The 18148-nt window shown below is 28.8% G+C and overlaps 2 protein-coding genes across 2 annotated transcripts; both read right to left on the reverse strand.

Moving 5' to 3' along the window:
- Positions 1-3118: 3118 nt before the first annotated feature.
- On the reverse strand, positions 3119-7004 carry LOC107032432 (protein SMAX1-LIKE 3-like). The gene is made up of 3 exons (XM_015234034.2): positions 5572-7004; positions 4737-4881; positions 3119-4174 (listed from the first exon to the last, which is right to left on the reverse strand). The coding sequence occupies exons 1-3, from the start codon at positions 6702-6704 to the stop codon at positions 3284-3286; spliced, it is 2169 nt and encodes a 722-aa protein (XP_015089520.1). The 5' UTR covers positions 6705-7004; the 3' UTR covers positions 3119-3283.
- A 9035-nt stretch (positions 7005-16039) lies between these two features.
- LOC114074476 (F-box/kelch-repeat protein At3g23880-like) lies at positions 16040-17810 on the reverse strand. Its single transcript, XM_027912573.1, has one exon. It carries the CDS (start codon positions 17705-17707, stop codon positions 16421-16423), a length of 1287 nt encoding a protein of 428 aa, XP_027768374.1. The 5' UTR covers positions 17708-17810; the 3' UTR covers positions 16040-16420.
- Positions 17811-18148: the final 338 nt, after the last annotated feature.

An 18148-nucleotide genomic window follows, 5' to 3' on the forward strand; every position in this document is an offset into this window, starting at 1 on the left:
AGAAGAAAAAAAAAAGGAAAAAGAAAAACAGCACATCTTAAAGTTAAGAGATTCTTCTTTTGAAAATTTTAATACCTTTTTTGTTTCGAAACTCTAATTTTTAATCAAATTAAATCAATTTGGATTATTTTAAATTAGATATTTTTGGGGAATAACACGTTGCTAATATTCTACTACTAACTTTTTACATAATGCTTTTTAGTTTTAGAGATAAGAATGTTGGATCAAAGTAATTAAAATTAATTAAAGTGATTCTTTTTTTCCCCAAAACGAATAATAAATCATGAAAAGTAGTGCTAATTCTTTATGAGATTTATTGGATTTTCCTTTTTATAAATTAAATTGAAAAGTTAATCCTCATTTTCCTAACTTATACCATAGTAATTCATATGTTATTTATCATAATAACACACTTTTGTGTTTGTTGGGTTAAAATTTGCACACATATTATTATGGAGTAATATTATTAGTTATAAATCAAAGTTAAGTTATTTTTTGAAAGAATCTATACTATTGTCTATATTGGATAAAACTACATTGTTAGACACTTCACTATCATATATACAATCATTGCATATATTAGTATGTATCTTTATCATTAATTTAAAATTTTATATCGTATATTAAGGAAGATACACTTAGATACATATATTTTTGCTATCAGATACACTAAAACATGGAGAAGACGAGCAAGATGGGAAAGAGGCGAGTGAGATTCGTTATATATACCAGATACATGTAAACCACACTTAACTACATGTATATGTATGTATCTAATGTGAATCGTATGTATCTAAGATACCAGATACATAGGAGAGTGGCGAGCGACATGGTAGAGAGGTGAGGGAGACAAGCAGGATTTGCTATTTACCATCTCAGATACATGTGAATCCACTTGGATATAATGTATCTAAAACACATTACACCTAATTTTGACCTCATGTAACTCGAGATACATGTATTTAAATGTATCTGGATAACTCAAAATCTGATAACATACGTAATACCGCAAACTCAAATATATCTAATAAAATCTACGTAAGTATTACTATTTTAATAGTATCACAAATATTAATAATTCTATGACATGTAACATAACTCGATCGATTGCTTTGTCTATTCTTAATTAGAAAAAGTTTTTCTTAATCCCTAAGCCAGATGCCAAAAGAAAATGATTACGACTACTACATTTTAGAATCTTACCAAAAAACATAATTATAGTCTCTTGGCTTTTTAATTTATGCTCCCATATATAAGCAAATAAAGCAAATTAAAAAAGAAAAAAAAAAAGAGGGAGAAACAAAGGCAAAGGTGAAAATAACAATACTTTTACTTTTGATCTGTAAAAAAAAAAATTCATAAGAAAGTATTTGAATAAAATTTGTATTTCAATGTAAAGAGGGAAATATTGTTTAACCCTTTTTCTTTTATTTTCCAAAGTTTAGAAAAGGTGAAAAAATATGAGAAAAAATGTCGGTGACATAATAAAATTAAATTTTATCTTTTTTGCTTTTTTCATGAATTTTTACTATCCTCAGATGCCAATGATTATTACAAAGACAAAGAGCATCTCACACAGCTCAACATAATAAGAAGAAAAAATAATAAAAATTAAAAGGAATCTTAAATAAACAGCTTTAGAAGTGTTTGAATTTAGAGACATCAAGCTAACATCTCACTTTTTAATTTTCGAATTCGAGCCGTGAGAATAGCAAAACTCCTAGTTAGAAGGATTTCTCGAACCCTATGCAACATGAATTTAGAGAATAAAATTCATGAACTGTCACCTTTTAGTCCTTGTCATGAATTTCGATTAATCAAATTTGAAATTGTATGACAGTGAGATTTTTGAAAAAATAAAGGCCTCAATCGAAAAGTGGTCAATAGGCATCATCTTTATAAATCTACATTAGTTAGATCAATAAAGTTTCAGATACTGAAATTTTAAACTTCATGACAGTGACTGTTTTTCAATTAAACGACTTGAAAAAATGACTAGTGGTGTATTTCTATTAATCAATCTATATTTGTTTAAAATTTTATCTGTCGAACTAAAATATGACTCTAAATTTTCCCCAAATATCATAGGCTTGCTTATAAAAGAAAATATATATATATATATATATATATAAAAAAAACTATGGTCACTCTTATTATTGAAATTCAATTGGTACAATATTTAAAAGGTGAAACATGATATAGACTTTGAAATGATACAATAAAAGGTGAAACATGATAGACTTCACTATGATAATGTCATAATGCCATTCTTGGAATACATCATCAAACACTAACTAATTGTTCCCCAAAGTAAATAGGAGTATGATTCAAGTCTCATTATTATTGTCTTTGTAAAAAGATACTACCTAGTTAGAAGCATAACATTTTTATTACTTTTTTTTATGTGTGTGTTAATTGTGATATGCTTGAATCATTGGCAATAACAATAATGGAGAGGGTCCACTTTCATCAGTTCACTAAACATTTTCTAGATAGAATAAAGGATATGATGATACAATATTGTTTGTATCTTTCAAATCATTCAATAATAATGATATCCACCATATTGTGGTGATATATCTAGTCTTTTCTTTCCTTTTAATTCATATGTACATGCATTTAAGGAGATGGATGAAATATGGTTTTTACGGTTCATTTGAATTCAATATTTTTAAGACGAATTTTAATAAATATTAAATTTTAAATTGTAATTTTCAAAAGTACTATGAATTCAATGATAGGAACATCAAACTCAACCCTATTGTAAGTTGTGATCAGTTACATGAATCAGAAACGAAGCTAGAATTTTGAATTTATAAATTTAAATTTGAAGAAAGGAAAGTTATTGGACTCTTGACAAATTATTTATAGATATCAAGTTAACTTTTTAACGCAAATACAGGGCATGCATATTGCCAAAGCTATTGAGTGTAATCGAACCTAGCTGTAATCCATATGTTAATCATCTCTGATATAAATCTTCTCTTATCATATTATTTCGTCTAAATTCATCTCAGATCAATATTATACAAACAAAAATGTAATTTTCTAGTGACATAAATCTCTCATGTTGCCATGGCATAAAAAGAAACTTGGATCAAAAGAAGAAAAGTAGCACTAGGGAATTGTATTGGAAATTCTATTTACAAAACTTTAGTACATAAAAAAAAAGAGATATCAAACTCTTTTGACCTACTATTTGAACATTAGAGGAAAAGAAAAAAAAAACAAAGAAATTAAGTAAATAACATCATCAACATAATAATGTAAAAATCCTATTCTACTATAGTTGTTGAATATTTTGGAAAACAATACATCTATCAACACTTTGAAGAAGTCCAGTATCATCACCATCATCACTTGACAAATCTTGATCATCAATAGAGAGATTCAAATCCAAAGAAACACAACTAGAACTTGTGCTAATTTTTTCTTCAATCTTTTGCTTCACATTAGGTGAACAACCTCTTGATGACTTAGAACCAAGTTTGTCACAACTCAAAATAATAATAGCATCATCAAGACTCACTTCTTCACCACTTGAAGAATTAACAATTGTTCCTCTTTCAATAGATTTCTTGATTCCCCTTAGTGAACAATAATCAAGTTCCTCCAAATCCTCCAAGTAAAACACACAATGTGAATTACAAGCAACCCCTTGACCAAATTTATCAATGTAACTCCATCTTTGTTCATCTCTTGACCTTTTGTTACTAAAATTAGAACAAAAATTGCTTAGTCCAATCGATACGAAATTCGAGTATGATCCAAACACAACATTGGCCAATTCTCTAGCAATTTTCTCCTTGGCATGAACATCAGGACCTTGAAAAAATAACCAAGTTTCTTGTTTTGCTTCATTGGCTAAATTTTTTTCTTTTCTTCTTATCATTTTGGACCTACATTGCAATATTGTTGCAACAATTTCTTGTACAACACTTCCTTTTTGCCATGGGACAATTTCTTCTAATGCATTGGATAAAATGTTCAAGTTTTCAGAGTTGAATTCTTTGAACTTTGGAACATTGTATTCCATCTCCATGATCACATCACTTGAATTAGAAGCAGAATTAGGTGTACTAGAATTTGTCTCACATATTTTTCTATTGGCCCAAAATGGCAAATTGCATGTTGTGTCCCCCTTCTTGTGTAGATCTTTGACTGATGCATAGTCCTGAATTTGGGAAAAAGAAAAGTTAGTTTTCTTGAAAAAAGAGAAAGGAGAAACAAGTAGGAATTGCTTTTGTAAGTTGTTCAACACTCTCCTAAAATATTATCACAACCGTATACGCAGATATTTAAAAATGCACTATTTTAAAAAGGATTTGATATGCTTATATCGTCAATTTTAAAAAGTCCGAGCAGTATATGTGAAAAGCTAATAAAGAAATAAGAGAATTAACCTCAATAATCATCCACCTAACTGATTAAACTAAAAATAATCGACATATGTATAATATATGTATAATTCATATATAATATGTGTATGATCGTGTATAAAGAGTGTATAATCTATAATTAAACATTAAATCTCCCTCTATTTTCAAAAAAAAATTGTTCTATTTTCCTTTTTTGTTAAGACCATAAATTAAAGGATATTTTGGTACATTTTACATATCTTTAGTTTAAAATCACGAGATTCAAAAGTGTTATTTACTTTCTTAAACTCTGTGTCAAGTTAAAACCAGACAAACAAATTAAAACTGAAACGGTGCGAGTAAAGAATGGAAACTAACCTTTTTGTGTCTCTCATCTTTAAGCCATGAAGGTAGATTTGACAATGTAGAGTCACTATTACAACAGCTAGTCAATTGCAGCTTCTCCTCTCTACATGAGAATTCACCTTCAAATGTCTTACTTCTAACTTCAATTTGTGTATCACTGTTTAGACAAATCACAAATAAAAAATGAATTATATGAGTTGATACAAACATTGCTTAAAACATGAAGAAAAAAAAACTAACTTTTGATAAATACTTTATATTATATAAATAAATGTAATGAACTAAAGAGAGTATTGCTTTTTTTTTTCTTTCTTTATCTTTTACCACAAAATCATTAAGTTGCTCACTTTATCAAAAGAACTCCAAGAAACTAACTTCCATCAGTCTTTTTATTGTTCATCGAACTCTTCAAAAATATCATCAGGTTCGTGTCGAATCCTCCAAAAAAAATAGTATATTTTTTTTTTAAAAATCTTACACGAATTCACAACATTTTAAAGAATCTAAACGGAATAGCTCGAATGCGAGACATATACATATAAAACAAACATGATATACAAATCCAAGAACACTTGAAAAAAAAATACTTTTTAAACAATATTTAAAGTGAAATAATGATTTTGATTCACAAAAAAAACATAAATTCAAGCTTTATACCCTAACACAACTTTAATTTTGAAATACCTTTTTTTTTCAATTTCAACCAAAATTATTATCAAACTACAATTTTTTTTTCTTTTCAATATGCATGATATCAAAATCATGTCTTAGATTATTTTTTTCAAACAATAAAGAAAAATACTTTGAATGATTATTCCAAAAAATGGTATTGAACTAAACTTTTTACCTGTCAGGGTTGAGACTGAGGCCCAAACTTCCACCAGGAACAGTAATAGGATGCAAACCCCAAATAGATTCCAATGAATTGTTACCACTTTTGCATCTCATATAACTTTGAAATGTTGCAATCCCCACAAGCCAAAATTTCTCATTTTCACTAAAACTATATACTAATCTCCCAATTTCCATAATCATATGTTCCACTGAACAATAATAGCTAATAATTCTTTTTTCACCATAATTAGCTCTATAATCAGCCACCCATTTAAGATCACCTAAGTACAAAACAACTCCTTTTTTCACTAAACTCTTAATTAGACAAGTCAACTCTCCTAATCTTTGGTCAACTTCATCTCTTTGAATATTACCAAAACTCAAAAGTTGTAAACTTATAAACTTGATTTCTTTCAAATCATCATGCACATCTTTCATCTCAACTTTATTCATCACCCCTTTAATCACACCTTCTAAATTATCAATACTTTCACTAACCAAAACAATATTTTTCCTATTTTTATTCATTAAACTTTCCACTACACTCATCACATCCTCATCTTTAGCACTAATAATGGGATTAGCTTTCTTGTTTATTTCTTTAGGGTTTTGAGAACAAAGTTCTAAAGAAACAACTTGTTCAACATTTGTTTTAACTTGAGTACTATCAAAACCAGCTTCCCTCATGACTCTACTAACACTAGGGTCATCTAATATAGATATTATGAGTTGTTCAAGCTCTATCTTCACAGCTAGAAGTGGTTGTTGCTGATTTTCAAGCGAGCCTCTCCTTTGATGAGCTTGGGCTCGCTTGAAAGCAGCAACAAGCGCGTTAGAAATGGAAGGATATTGAGAATGATTGTGATTTTGATGACCTAATAACATGGGACTAGAAGAGGATGCTGGGAGACGATTGAGTGCCACGTTGAAGCAAAGCTCTAGGGCTTTGCATTGGAGAGGATGAGAATGAGATCGAAGACAAGCTGTTTTGAATATACCATTTGATGATGAAAGCATGGTGTTTGCTACATGAAGAGGTGTTACTTGTGCATGGCCGCGACGTTTGGCTAGTGTAACAGATTGTCTAACAACATTTGATGCTTCTGTTGTTAGAGCTTGTTGTATTGTGCAACCTCCTGTTCTCATTTCTTTTTCTTTTTTTTTGTATGATGATGAGTTATTCACTTTGAAAGAAAGGATATTGAAAGACCTAGCTAGGACAAAATAAAATTGGTTTCATGTATACTAAGAGAAAATTTGTGTTGTGTTTGAGTGCTAAAGAACTCAAGAAAACCCTAATGAGAAGTCTTTGTTGGGAAGTTTATACTAAAAGATCAAATCTATTCTAGGATTGTATAAAGAGAGAGAGAAGAAGAGGAAGAAGAACATAGTGGAATTAATATAAAAGGGGGTGGGGGTTTTCTTATATGATGTGAATTTATGTTACGATATTTGACTGAACATGAAATTTTCTTTAAAAACAAAGATACTAAAAAAAAGATGGGTGTAGATTAAAGTAATTGTGTAGCTATAAATCATTAAACTGAGGAGAAATTATTTTTGAATAAAGAAGTATGACATTCTTTTTTAAATAGACCAGAAAAAAGTAACACATAAATTCAAACAAATTTTTTTAAAAAAAAAAATTCTTTTAAAGTGGAAGTATTTTTTTGGGGGGGTGGGGGTGTTCTTTTCTTGTAAGTGAGGCAAAATTTTTGGGGTTGAAAGGAAAATATTTAGTGGAAAGTGGAATGCATGTGGTGACAAGGAGGAGGAATTATATTGTACAAATATTAAAGGCAATTCAGCTTTACCTCTGATTTTTATTTATTTAGTAGAAAGAATATATATGTATAGCAACAAATTAAATCTACTTTTAGGACTATATGGAATGTGCAAGTGGAACTCTCCCTTTCATGCAATTATTATACATCAATATTTTACCTATTTATAATTTTCATTTAATAAAAACTGATAATATATACACTAAATTTTACTCATGATATGGAGCAACAAAAGCTTTTTAGTCTCTCATTGTACCTTAAAAAAATACTTATTTACATCGAATAATTACACTAAATTAAAATAATTTACCGTAAGAAAGTAATTTATAGAATGGATATATATACACATAACATGTATAATCACTACAATAAAAATAATTTTTAGCGGCATTAAATAATGATAATAATAAAGAGTGCTAAAGTTTTTTCCGGCATTAGTTAAATGTCATTAGAATCAATGTCACTAAAGGTTTTAGGGACACATACAAATAGTGTCAATTGCCGCTAAAAATACATATTTAACGATAATTATGAATTAATTACCACTAATAATCATTTTTGTAATAATAAACAAGTATTATAAAATATTTAACGTAGATAAATTTTTACCATATCTTTTTATATGTATCTAGAGAAAAGAGTGTAAGAGGACTAAAATTGAAACTAGCTTAGACTAGACATAACTTTTAACTTAAAAAGACGGAAATTCCTCCAAACCTCTCCCTTCTAAAAAGCAAAAAAAAGAATATAACAATTTCAAAAAGAAAAATGCTTTACAATATATATATATATATATATATATATATATATATATTATTTTTAAGAAAAATACTTTCTTAAACGTCATACATACCAAGTAAAAGCTGAATTGGTAGGTATTAAGGTCTATATTATATTTGTTTATTTTTAATTAATGTATTAGCTATAGATATTTTTTGGTAAAGAAATGTAAGTGTGTCCATGCATGAATAAATTATTAATTAGACATGTGTCCATGTAATATAAGTAGCCAATTACTATATTAATTGAAGCCTTTTTTATATATCCCTCATCTTGAGTTTAACTTATATAAAATTTAAATTCTCAATTTTATCAATTCAAATATTAAATATTATCGATTAAAGTCTGCTTGTTTAAATTTTATGTTTATGCAACAAAAAAAAAACCGGTATTAAGGATAGAATACTCCTAACAAAAATGACTGCATATTAAAATTGACTCGAACTCGAAATTACTGCACACACTTGATTCAAATGTCTTTTATATGAAACTTTTCATTTTACTTTCATTTTTCAGTAATTTGTTTATTTACTTATGTAATAATTTTTAGTACATGTATCAACTTAGATATAATTGGTCCAACAATGGATAAGTTGTGTTTAAAGGGTGTAGTTGAGAGACAAATACGTACTCATCAATTTTTTATCAGAAATTTTGATTCAAAATAGGAATACAAATGCTTTAATATCGAACTACATTTTCTCAACGTGAATTTGATTTAGTTGAATTATAAATTAATTACATTGGGTGAAACAAAAAAAAATAAGTAAGATTCTAGAGGTGATTTTCACTTTTATCTTGGACCATGCCATAAGTTAGTGGTTTTATTTTTTGAGCGTGAGATATATCATATAAAGTAGAGCTATATTCCACTTCGAATCCAACGCATATACCTTTGCTAAAACCAATAGATATCAACAAATTAAATTAATATACTAAGATAAAAATGTATAGTACTTTATAATATGTTTTTTTTTTGTACACAATTAACGAGAGATCCTTCCATAAATCCCTAAATCAACTTATTATTTCTAGTATAATGCTTTTAGTAATCTCCAACCCTAAAATACTAAAAATATCGAAATATATAGTTTCTTATTCAACCGCTTAAACTAAAATAATTCTATATATATTAATGTGTATAGTTCATATATAATAGGTGTATAATTATGTATATTTATTAGGACTAGTAAATAGTGTTTTTTTCGATTATTTGTGTGAAGATCCTTGTTTTTTTTAGTCGGCATGCTAAGGATAGCTCATTGCAACACCACAATTTAAGTCATAGCCATATTGTGTACAAATTTGTAGGTTTATCCACTTCGAGATATTTTTAAGAGCCTAACTTCAAAAATATTTGGATAAATTTTAAGTATAAATGTGAGTGAAGTCAATTATTTTTGTCTAAACTTCACGCATATGACTGAACTTCATGAGTCATATCAGACGGAGTTCAGTTATTATTTGAAATTCAGTCAATTTTACATGATGATCATCATATAGAAATGTCGAAACTTCAGTTACGTGGTATAACTTCAGACACGACATATAACATTATTTAGTGAAATTTTTTCTAAAGAAAATGAGGACAACTTAAACATATATATATATATCCAAATAGGGTACCTAAAAATTTTGCTTACCTTTATTTTTTGTTTGAAAAATATAAACTCTCCCCAAGAAAAAAGGATTTGTTCTAGTTCTCTTTTTCCTTTTTTGTTGGCTTTTTGCTACATACCTTTTGAGAGTGACTTGTGGGATCTCAAGAAAACCCAAAGAATGTTTTGTGTTATATATTGGGGTCCCTAGAAGAATGTTAGCATTTCAAATGACTTGACATAAATTGACCTTTTTTCATCAATATGGAATGTCTCCAAATTCCTCTTTGTTTGAGCCATCTTTTACAATTGAGAGAATATTACCCCTCCTTTCCAATTTATGTGTATTAAATTTGTCTTAAAAAGACAATTATTATTATTATTATTATTTATATTTAACTATAGGACTATCTAATTCTAATATATCAGACATGATTAAAACCACAAAATTTAAAGAATATTTGAGTAATTTAAAAATATCTTCGTAACATCAATAAATTAAATATTTTTTATTTTTAATGTATATCGATTAAATCATGATCACATATACTAAATATTTCAGCATTTGATATTTTAATTCTATCTAACATTGTGATGAAATAATAGATCCAAAAAAGAGACTTTTATTTTCGGTATCCAACTCTTTTATTAGATCACCACAATCAACACTTATATATTATTTCTTCTATTTTAGAGTGTATCATGTAAAATCTACTTCCTTTGTCTCATTTTATTTAGTCTTTATATTTTTAAAAAAAAACTTCATTTTACTTATCTATTTTAGCAAATTAAAAATATTTTTACTGTTTTTTGTTCATACTATCCTTAGTTCTTTTAAATAACTACATAAATTTAACAGTAATAGTAGTCAAATTTAGAGTTTCAAAGCATTATTAATATCATATAATACACGTCTAATTACAGTTTTCTCAAAAAATATGTCAGATCAACAGAGATCAAGTAATATAATACGGTACTTCGAAAAAGAGAAAAAGGCAGTAAAGCAAAAAAGCCTGGCAAACTTCATGGCTTCTAATTTCATGCAAGTATATAGTATGCATGAAAGCCATTTTTTTTTTCTCTTTTTCATTTTTTATTTTTTTGGTGAAGAGTACCATTGATGAAAAGTAAAAGTATAATAAAACAGAAACTTTACTAAATAGTGTATAGTAAATTAAATGGTCCAAAAGCTGAAATAAAAAATTTATCTTCTTTCAAGAGGATCAACATATATATTTACCATATTTTCATATATAGTCAAAAAAGCTTTATAATCTTCTCCCTCTCTTTGGTGGCCTAAAAAGACATACAAAGGTTGTTTGAATGAAGAAAAAAAAAAGTAATAAAGAGAGTATAGTAGTACTCCTGCTGGAAGTTACAAAAAGGAATGTTTGAATGAATTTAAGCAAGTTACTTTTTTATTAAAAATTAAATATCACCCATACATAGATGTACTATAAGATATTAATTAAGATTCATCTTTCAATTATAGAGAATAATAAATAAAGTTATCACCTTAACAACATGTTGGTAGTTTTGTGCTAAAATGAACTTAAAAATACTCTTAATACGTATGATGTGATATTATCTGTTTTGATTTAAGTCTGCGTGGATGGCTTTTAAAGAAGTCTAAGACCACTAATGTTTTCCCTAAACGTTATATGTATAACATTTTTTTTTCCAACTATCAATATAAGACTTTATTCACGTACTCACGTTGTTCTTGAGTTGGGCCACTTGGAGATCCGTTTGGCCAAAGATAGCTAGGGACCTTACCTTTCATTTTTTTTCTTTTTTGTTCTTTATAACTGTTTGGATTTATATGTCATTATTTTAAATTTTAAATCTCTTAAGAAACCACTCTAAGTTTATTATTGATCCTTATTTAGTATTTTCTTGAAGTCAAGTTTTTAATAAATAAACATAACTTTAATTTATTCTGATTAATTAAATTGACTAATGAACATGAATTAATCATTTCATTTTTCTACGTTGATCAAAATCATATTTCAAAACTAATAAGTAACTCTCAAGAATAAAATAGGACGAATAGTATTATTTATATATTAATTTTATGAACGAGTAAATATTAAGGACTGTCTATTTTTAATAAGAAGAATATATAAATAGAAACTAAAGAATTAGTTATTTTCTATATTTAAGGTCATAATCTCTTTTTCAAATAGTAATTGATTTTAAGAGATCATTTCTTTTTGTTAGACTCAAAACATTAGCACTAATTAAAAAATTGGGTAAGTGAAAATAAAACGTTTAGTGCAACTACTATTCAAAGCACATTTGAGTTTAAAATCATATTTTGTTTCTGGAATATTCAACAAAATATATATTAAAAAAACAGAGATATGTTTCATAATACTGCTTCAATAAATTAACATTCTCTCTAAAAGTAATCCAATTTACTTTCAATTATCCTACAAAATTACTTTTCTAAATTGCTTTTAGAGGTATATATGTATAGAAAAATGTATGTAGACACTCTTTTGTTTGTGAATTAATAAATTGCTTTTGAACCACATGGCCAAGACGCGTAGTGAAGCTCAAAAGTACAAAATAAGGAGCCCTTTTGAATAATTAGTATATAAAAAAATCAGACAAGTCGATGTCAAAATATTTTGTATTTATAAGATCGAAAAAAATATCGTACCATAAAAGTTGTGATATAGTTAATTTATCCTGATATAAGTACTTGTAACTGTTGGATTTTATTTGCCCTAATTTCTTACCATAAATAGGTTTTTCTTTTAGGAAATGGTTTTGTTCCTTATAGCTTAATCAACATTCACAATATAATCTTAATGGCTTTGAGAGTTTTGGTTTGGGGGGGGGGGGGGAATTGTGGGTCACAAGCTTGATACATTATCACTTGTGTGAACTACCCATGTATTCTGAGTGAATTGGTTGAGATTGTTTTTCCTCTGTATTTTGTACTCTCATATTTATAGTGGATTGCTCATCTCCTTTGTGTACGTAGGTCGATTGACTGAACCACATTAAATCTCTGTGTCTTTTGGTATATTTCTCGTTTGTCTTCTTACTCGTGGTCTTTCGAGGTTCGATTTGCTAGCTTTCGCGTTACGCCTGCTTATTTCGGTCCTAACAAGTGGTATCAAAGCCAGATTCAATTGTGAGGTCTGGTTCAGTGGTTCGATAATCGATATTGAACCAGGTTAGAAAGTGGTGTTCATCTTGGCGGGTGTAATTCTAGCCTCAACCTTTTTTACGGTAATGAATTTAGTTGGAGAAATTGTTTCAGAGAGGTTATTCGTGTTAAGACATAAATGCAAAGGAGATTATAGAGAGGAGAAGCAAGTTGTTGAAGATTAAGTGAAGAAGGTGGACAAATTTATTTTATCAGAAATTCAGGCCAAGGGGGAGATTTGTTGGGTTTTATTTGCCCTGATTTCTTACCATAAATAGGTTTTCCTTTTAGGAAATGGTTTTGGATTGACTAATCATTTTTCTTGTAGAAAAATGTTTAAGACTCTATAAATAGAGGCATGTTCCTTCTAACTTAATTAGCTTTCACAATGTAGTCTTAAGGGATTTGAGAGTTTTGGTTAAGGAGAAAATTTATGGGTCACAAGCTTGATACGTTATCACTTGTGCAAACCTCCCATATATTCTGAGTGAATTGGTTGAGGTTGTTTCCCTCTGTATTTTGTACTCTCATATTTATAGTGGATTGCTCATCTCCTTTGTGGATATAGGTCGATTGACCAAATCACGTTAAATCTCTGTGTCTTTTGGTATATTTCTCGTTTGTCTTCTTAGTCGTGGTCTTTCGAGGTTCAATTTGCTAGCTTCCGCGTTACACCTGCTTATTTCGATCCTAACAGTAACTGCTTTCACAACTTGAACTCGTAATCTATATACCATAGAAAGATGATTTTACCTTTCATCCAAGATTTATTATTTTTAATGATATATATGCTTTTATTTTAGAGAACTTTAATTGAACCAAAAAGAAAAAAAATAACCTAGAACCACATCTAATAATTACCATTTGCTACTTCAGTAAGAAGATTTCTCTTTAAAAAAGTTGTTGCTTTGTGATTTGTACTCGTCATTTCTTCTTGAAAAAAATTAAATATTGGTACTTTAGGCTTGATATTAATTAAAGGAGATTTATAATTAATGAAAAGTTAAAATAAATAGTGAGAAAGTGTAAACACAAGTCGAGTCAGATTTTGAATTTTATGAGATTTAAAGTCTTAAATAATGATATTTATATTAGTATTTGGGGTTTTAATTCAATTTTTTAACTAAACTTACTGATACAACTAAATTCGTAGGTAACCTTCTAGCATGTGTATTAAACTTTGTATATACACTGATGATAATGTAAATAAAAGATTATTAATTATCTTATTTGCTAATTCTACTGATTAAAAATAGTTACACTATTTATAATTACCTTTTAAGATATTTTGTCATTTTGGTAGTAAATTGAAGTTAAAAAGGGATATATGGTGGGAAAGAGGGAAAAAGTTGCTTCAATTTTGACATGGCAGTCTTCTTATATAACTTTAAGGCCAAATACATACGCAGGTCCCTAAAGTTGTTCGCGCTTTTCCCCCAGGTACCTCAACTAACGAAGATTCCTATTAAATCCTTTAACCCCCTATAATTTGATCCTTTTAAATATTCTTGGCTGATGTGGAGCCAAATTTCAATAAATTATTTTTGGTAATTAGGCGCGTGAGATGAACTTTCCTCACGTGGAAATTTTGACCAATACACTCCAATCCAATTACACGTCAGTGCCACATATTAAGTCATCAAACCTAAAAATCAATTTCCCCCCAAATCACTTCTAACCCGTTTCTAAACGAGAAAACCCTAAGAATCCCTCCCTTTCAATGACTTTTACAGCTGAAATTCTTAGATTTTAAAGTGATTTTGAGTGTCTTGTTGAAGGAATTGCAGAAGATTTTCGCAGTTGAAGAAGAAGAAATCGATGAAGAAGATAAATTCGACATTGGAACTTGATGATTAAGAAGAAATCAGTGAAAAAAAGATATAATATAATGAGGTAAAGAGGAGAAATAATGATGAAGAGAAACAAAAGAGGAGAAAATAATGGAAGAATGGGAGAAATTAGGGTTAAAAGGGGGAAGAAGATCGTTGGTGGGTGGTTCAAGATCCACATCAGCGCTTTTAAAGAGTCTGCACGCGCTTAAAGGACGTGAGATCACGTTTGGCTCCACATCAGCCAAGAATATTTAAAAGGATCAAATTATAGGGGGTTAAAGGATTTAATAGGAATCTTGGTTAGTTGAGGTACCTGGGGGAAAAGCACGAACAACTTTAGGGACCTGCGTATGTATTTGGCCTAACTTTAAAGTTTGTTATTTTTTCGCTCGGGATGCGGAATCCATATTAGAGTCCTGATTAAATTTGAATTGTATATTCTAAAGCCCATTTTCGGATAACGTTTCTAGTATAATTTTTTCTATATGTATGACTCAAATTTGAGACCTCTAGTTAAAAATGATCATTAGCGGGAATTAATTTTCAATTGCCGTTAAATATGTATTTTTAGCGGCAATTGAAACTCTTTGTATGTGTTCCTAAAGCCTTTAGCGACATTGGTTGTAATAACTAATGCCGATAAATACTTTATCACTCTTTATTATTGGAGGTTTTAATCAAACTAAGCCATTATATAAAGCCATTCACCAAAATAATCTTTTTCTAAAATTTTACAAAACTAGTATAAACGTATTCCACAGTAACGTTTTAGGATATATTTTATTTTTTAAAAGTTGATGGCGTCAGATTTATATACGTTACTCACAGTAACGTTTTACTCCTAAAACGTTACTATGAGTAACATTTTAGGAGTAAAACGTTACTGAAAATAACGTTTTTAGGAGTAAAACGTTACTTACAATAACGTATATCAACCTAATGCTGTTAGTTTTTTTAAAAAAAATATACCCTAAAACGTTACCGTGAAATACGTTTATATTAGTTTTGTAAAATTTTAGAAAAATGTATTACTTTGGTAATATAATGGCTTAGTTTGGTTAAAAATTCTTATTATTGTCAATATTTAATGTTGCTAAAAATTGTTTTTATTGTAGTGAATCTTACAATTAGACGACAATACATATTGATATTAATCGTTAAAGTTGGTGATAGTAATTACGTATATTACATGTTTTTTTTCAAAAAAATAAAATTGAGTGTTATTATTTTAATTTTTCTACATATTACTCTACTAACTCTTGCTATGAACTCCGCAAAATCATCATGAATTGAAACTCAAAAAAAAATAAATCAAATTTAAAAATAATTTACAATTGAACCTATACGTATTTTCTCTCTTTTTCATATAGAGCAATACAATAGTAATTCATAATACAACTACCATGGAATACAATATATCCTTTTCTTAACAAATCTAATAAAAACTAAACTATACCTTAGTGTAAGGTAAAAATATATTTTTTTGGTTGCAAAAGGATTACTTGCTAGGTTACTTACTACATTACTTGCTAAATTACCATCTTTCTAAATCAAAGATCTCGAGCTCAAACCCTTAGTATGAAAAAAATGATTGAAATCTCTACCTTACACAGATTTTCGAGTTCATGCCCTTGGTATGAAAAAAAAAACCTTTCAACACTCGAATAGTGATTTGTGTTTGGCTAATAAAAAGATAAATTTTGGGTACTCAAAAAAGTAAAGGATCAAAATCCAAAAACTTAGACAAATCAACCTCATTTGTAACATGAATACCTCCATTCACATCCACTAAACTCTCCAAATAACTATAACCTTGAAATGGTGCACGTAGTTCATGATTTTCAATAATATCAAAATCACCATTAATAACATCATACAAATATAATTTAGTCTCACCTTTTGTATAAACATAATCTCCATTTTCATCATAACACATTTCTTTTCTCTCGTGTGCAACCATTGCCTTTGAATTTTCCCAAAATCCACTTTCTAATAAAAACCCTTGAATAGGTTCAACTTTAAACTTTTTACTCCAACTCATTATTTTATCATCCAACACCCATAAATCAAACCCATTATTCATCCATATATCAACTTTTTCAAGATTTGTTGAATAAATCAAAGCCAATGTTTCATTTAAATTAAATAGTCTTAGGGTTATTGCTTCCCTTAGGTCAACCACAATACCATGATGTTCAATTGGCGGTGAAATAAATTTCAATTCCTCACTATTCATTTCTAATGAAACAACAACGCTACACATTTCTTCATTTCTAACTTCAACTCCTACCCAATAAGCTACACCTTTTACTACGATCATTCCGGGAGCCATTGGCTTCCAGAATGGTCGTATAACTAGTAAAACGCGTCCATCACTAGTTATTTTTCTCCAAGAATTCGTACTCAACGTGTAAACTTCTACCTCATACTTCCTCCTAGACGTAGCAACGTTTAGGAGTCTAACGATCATGTAATCGTTGTTTCTAGGGTTATAACCAAACCCTAAATCCGTTATAGTGAGTTTACCTAGGGTTGACACATATGGAGATTTTGGAATTGGTTTGAATTTTTTAATAGCTGGATTCCATATAACAATCGCCACACCATTATGATTATTCAGATTCAGACATATTAAACCGTTGGCTGAGCCAACTATTCTTGTTTTTTCAGATGTCATGCCAAATGGCACGTGGAAATGAAGAGGAGGTGTAATGATATCGCGATGTATAGTTAGGGAATTAATCAAACGTAACGTTACTTCAAGAGTTTTATGATGACGACCCATAATTAGGATATGGGGTGGTGTTTCTTGAGTAATTTTCGCGTAATGTTTGGAGATAAAATTAGGGTTCTTGATTAAAGAACAAAAGGGTTTTGATACACATTTGAATCGTGACAACGACTTTACTGGAAGCCTTATGAGAATCTCGATGACAATGTCCCCCGGAAGAAGGCAACAAAACATTGTTTCTTGACCAAATTGATCTGAATTCATGATTATGATTAGGAAAAATAGGAAAATTTTTGGTTTTGGAAACTAAATTGATCATTTGTAATTGTAACAATGTGAGAAAAATGAAAAGAGATATTTTAATTATGTTGAAAATGTTTAAGTAGGGTGTCAATTTGCATTGACCTTTGATGATTTGTTTGGTTTATGTTGATTTTTTGAAGTTGTGGGGTATACTATAATCTCATATCCAAGTAATTAGGATGTTAATATCTATTTGACCTTTAGTCATTCTTTGGTTAATGTTTTGTTGACATTTATAAGGCATTCAATAATCTTAGGAAAATTTCTGATTTTTTGCATCATTCATACTATTTAGTGGTTTAATAAAATTAGTTGTTGAGATTATCTAGTGACTAATATAGGATCAGAAGATAAAGGAGATTTTGAGGCTGAGATTAGGGAAGATAATTAGGATTAAGAGAA

Source organism: Solanum pennellii, chromosome 10, assembly GCF_001406875.1.
Source record: "Solanum pennellii chromosome 10, SPENNV200".
Lineage (NCBI taxonomy): Eukaryota > Viridiplantae > Streptophyta > Magnoliopsida > Solanales > Solanaceae > Solanum > Solanum pennellii.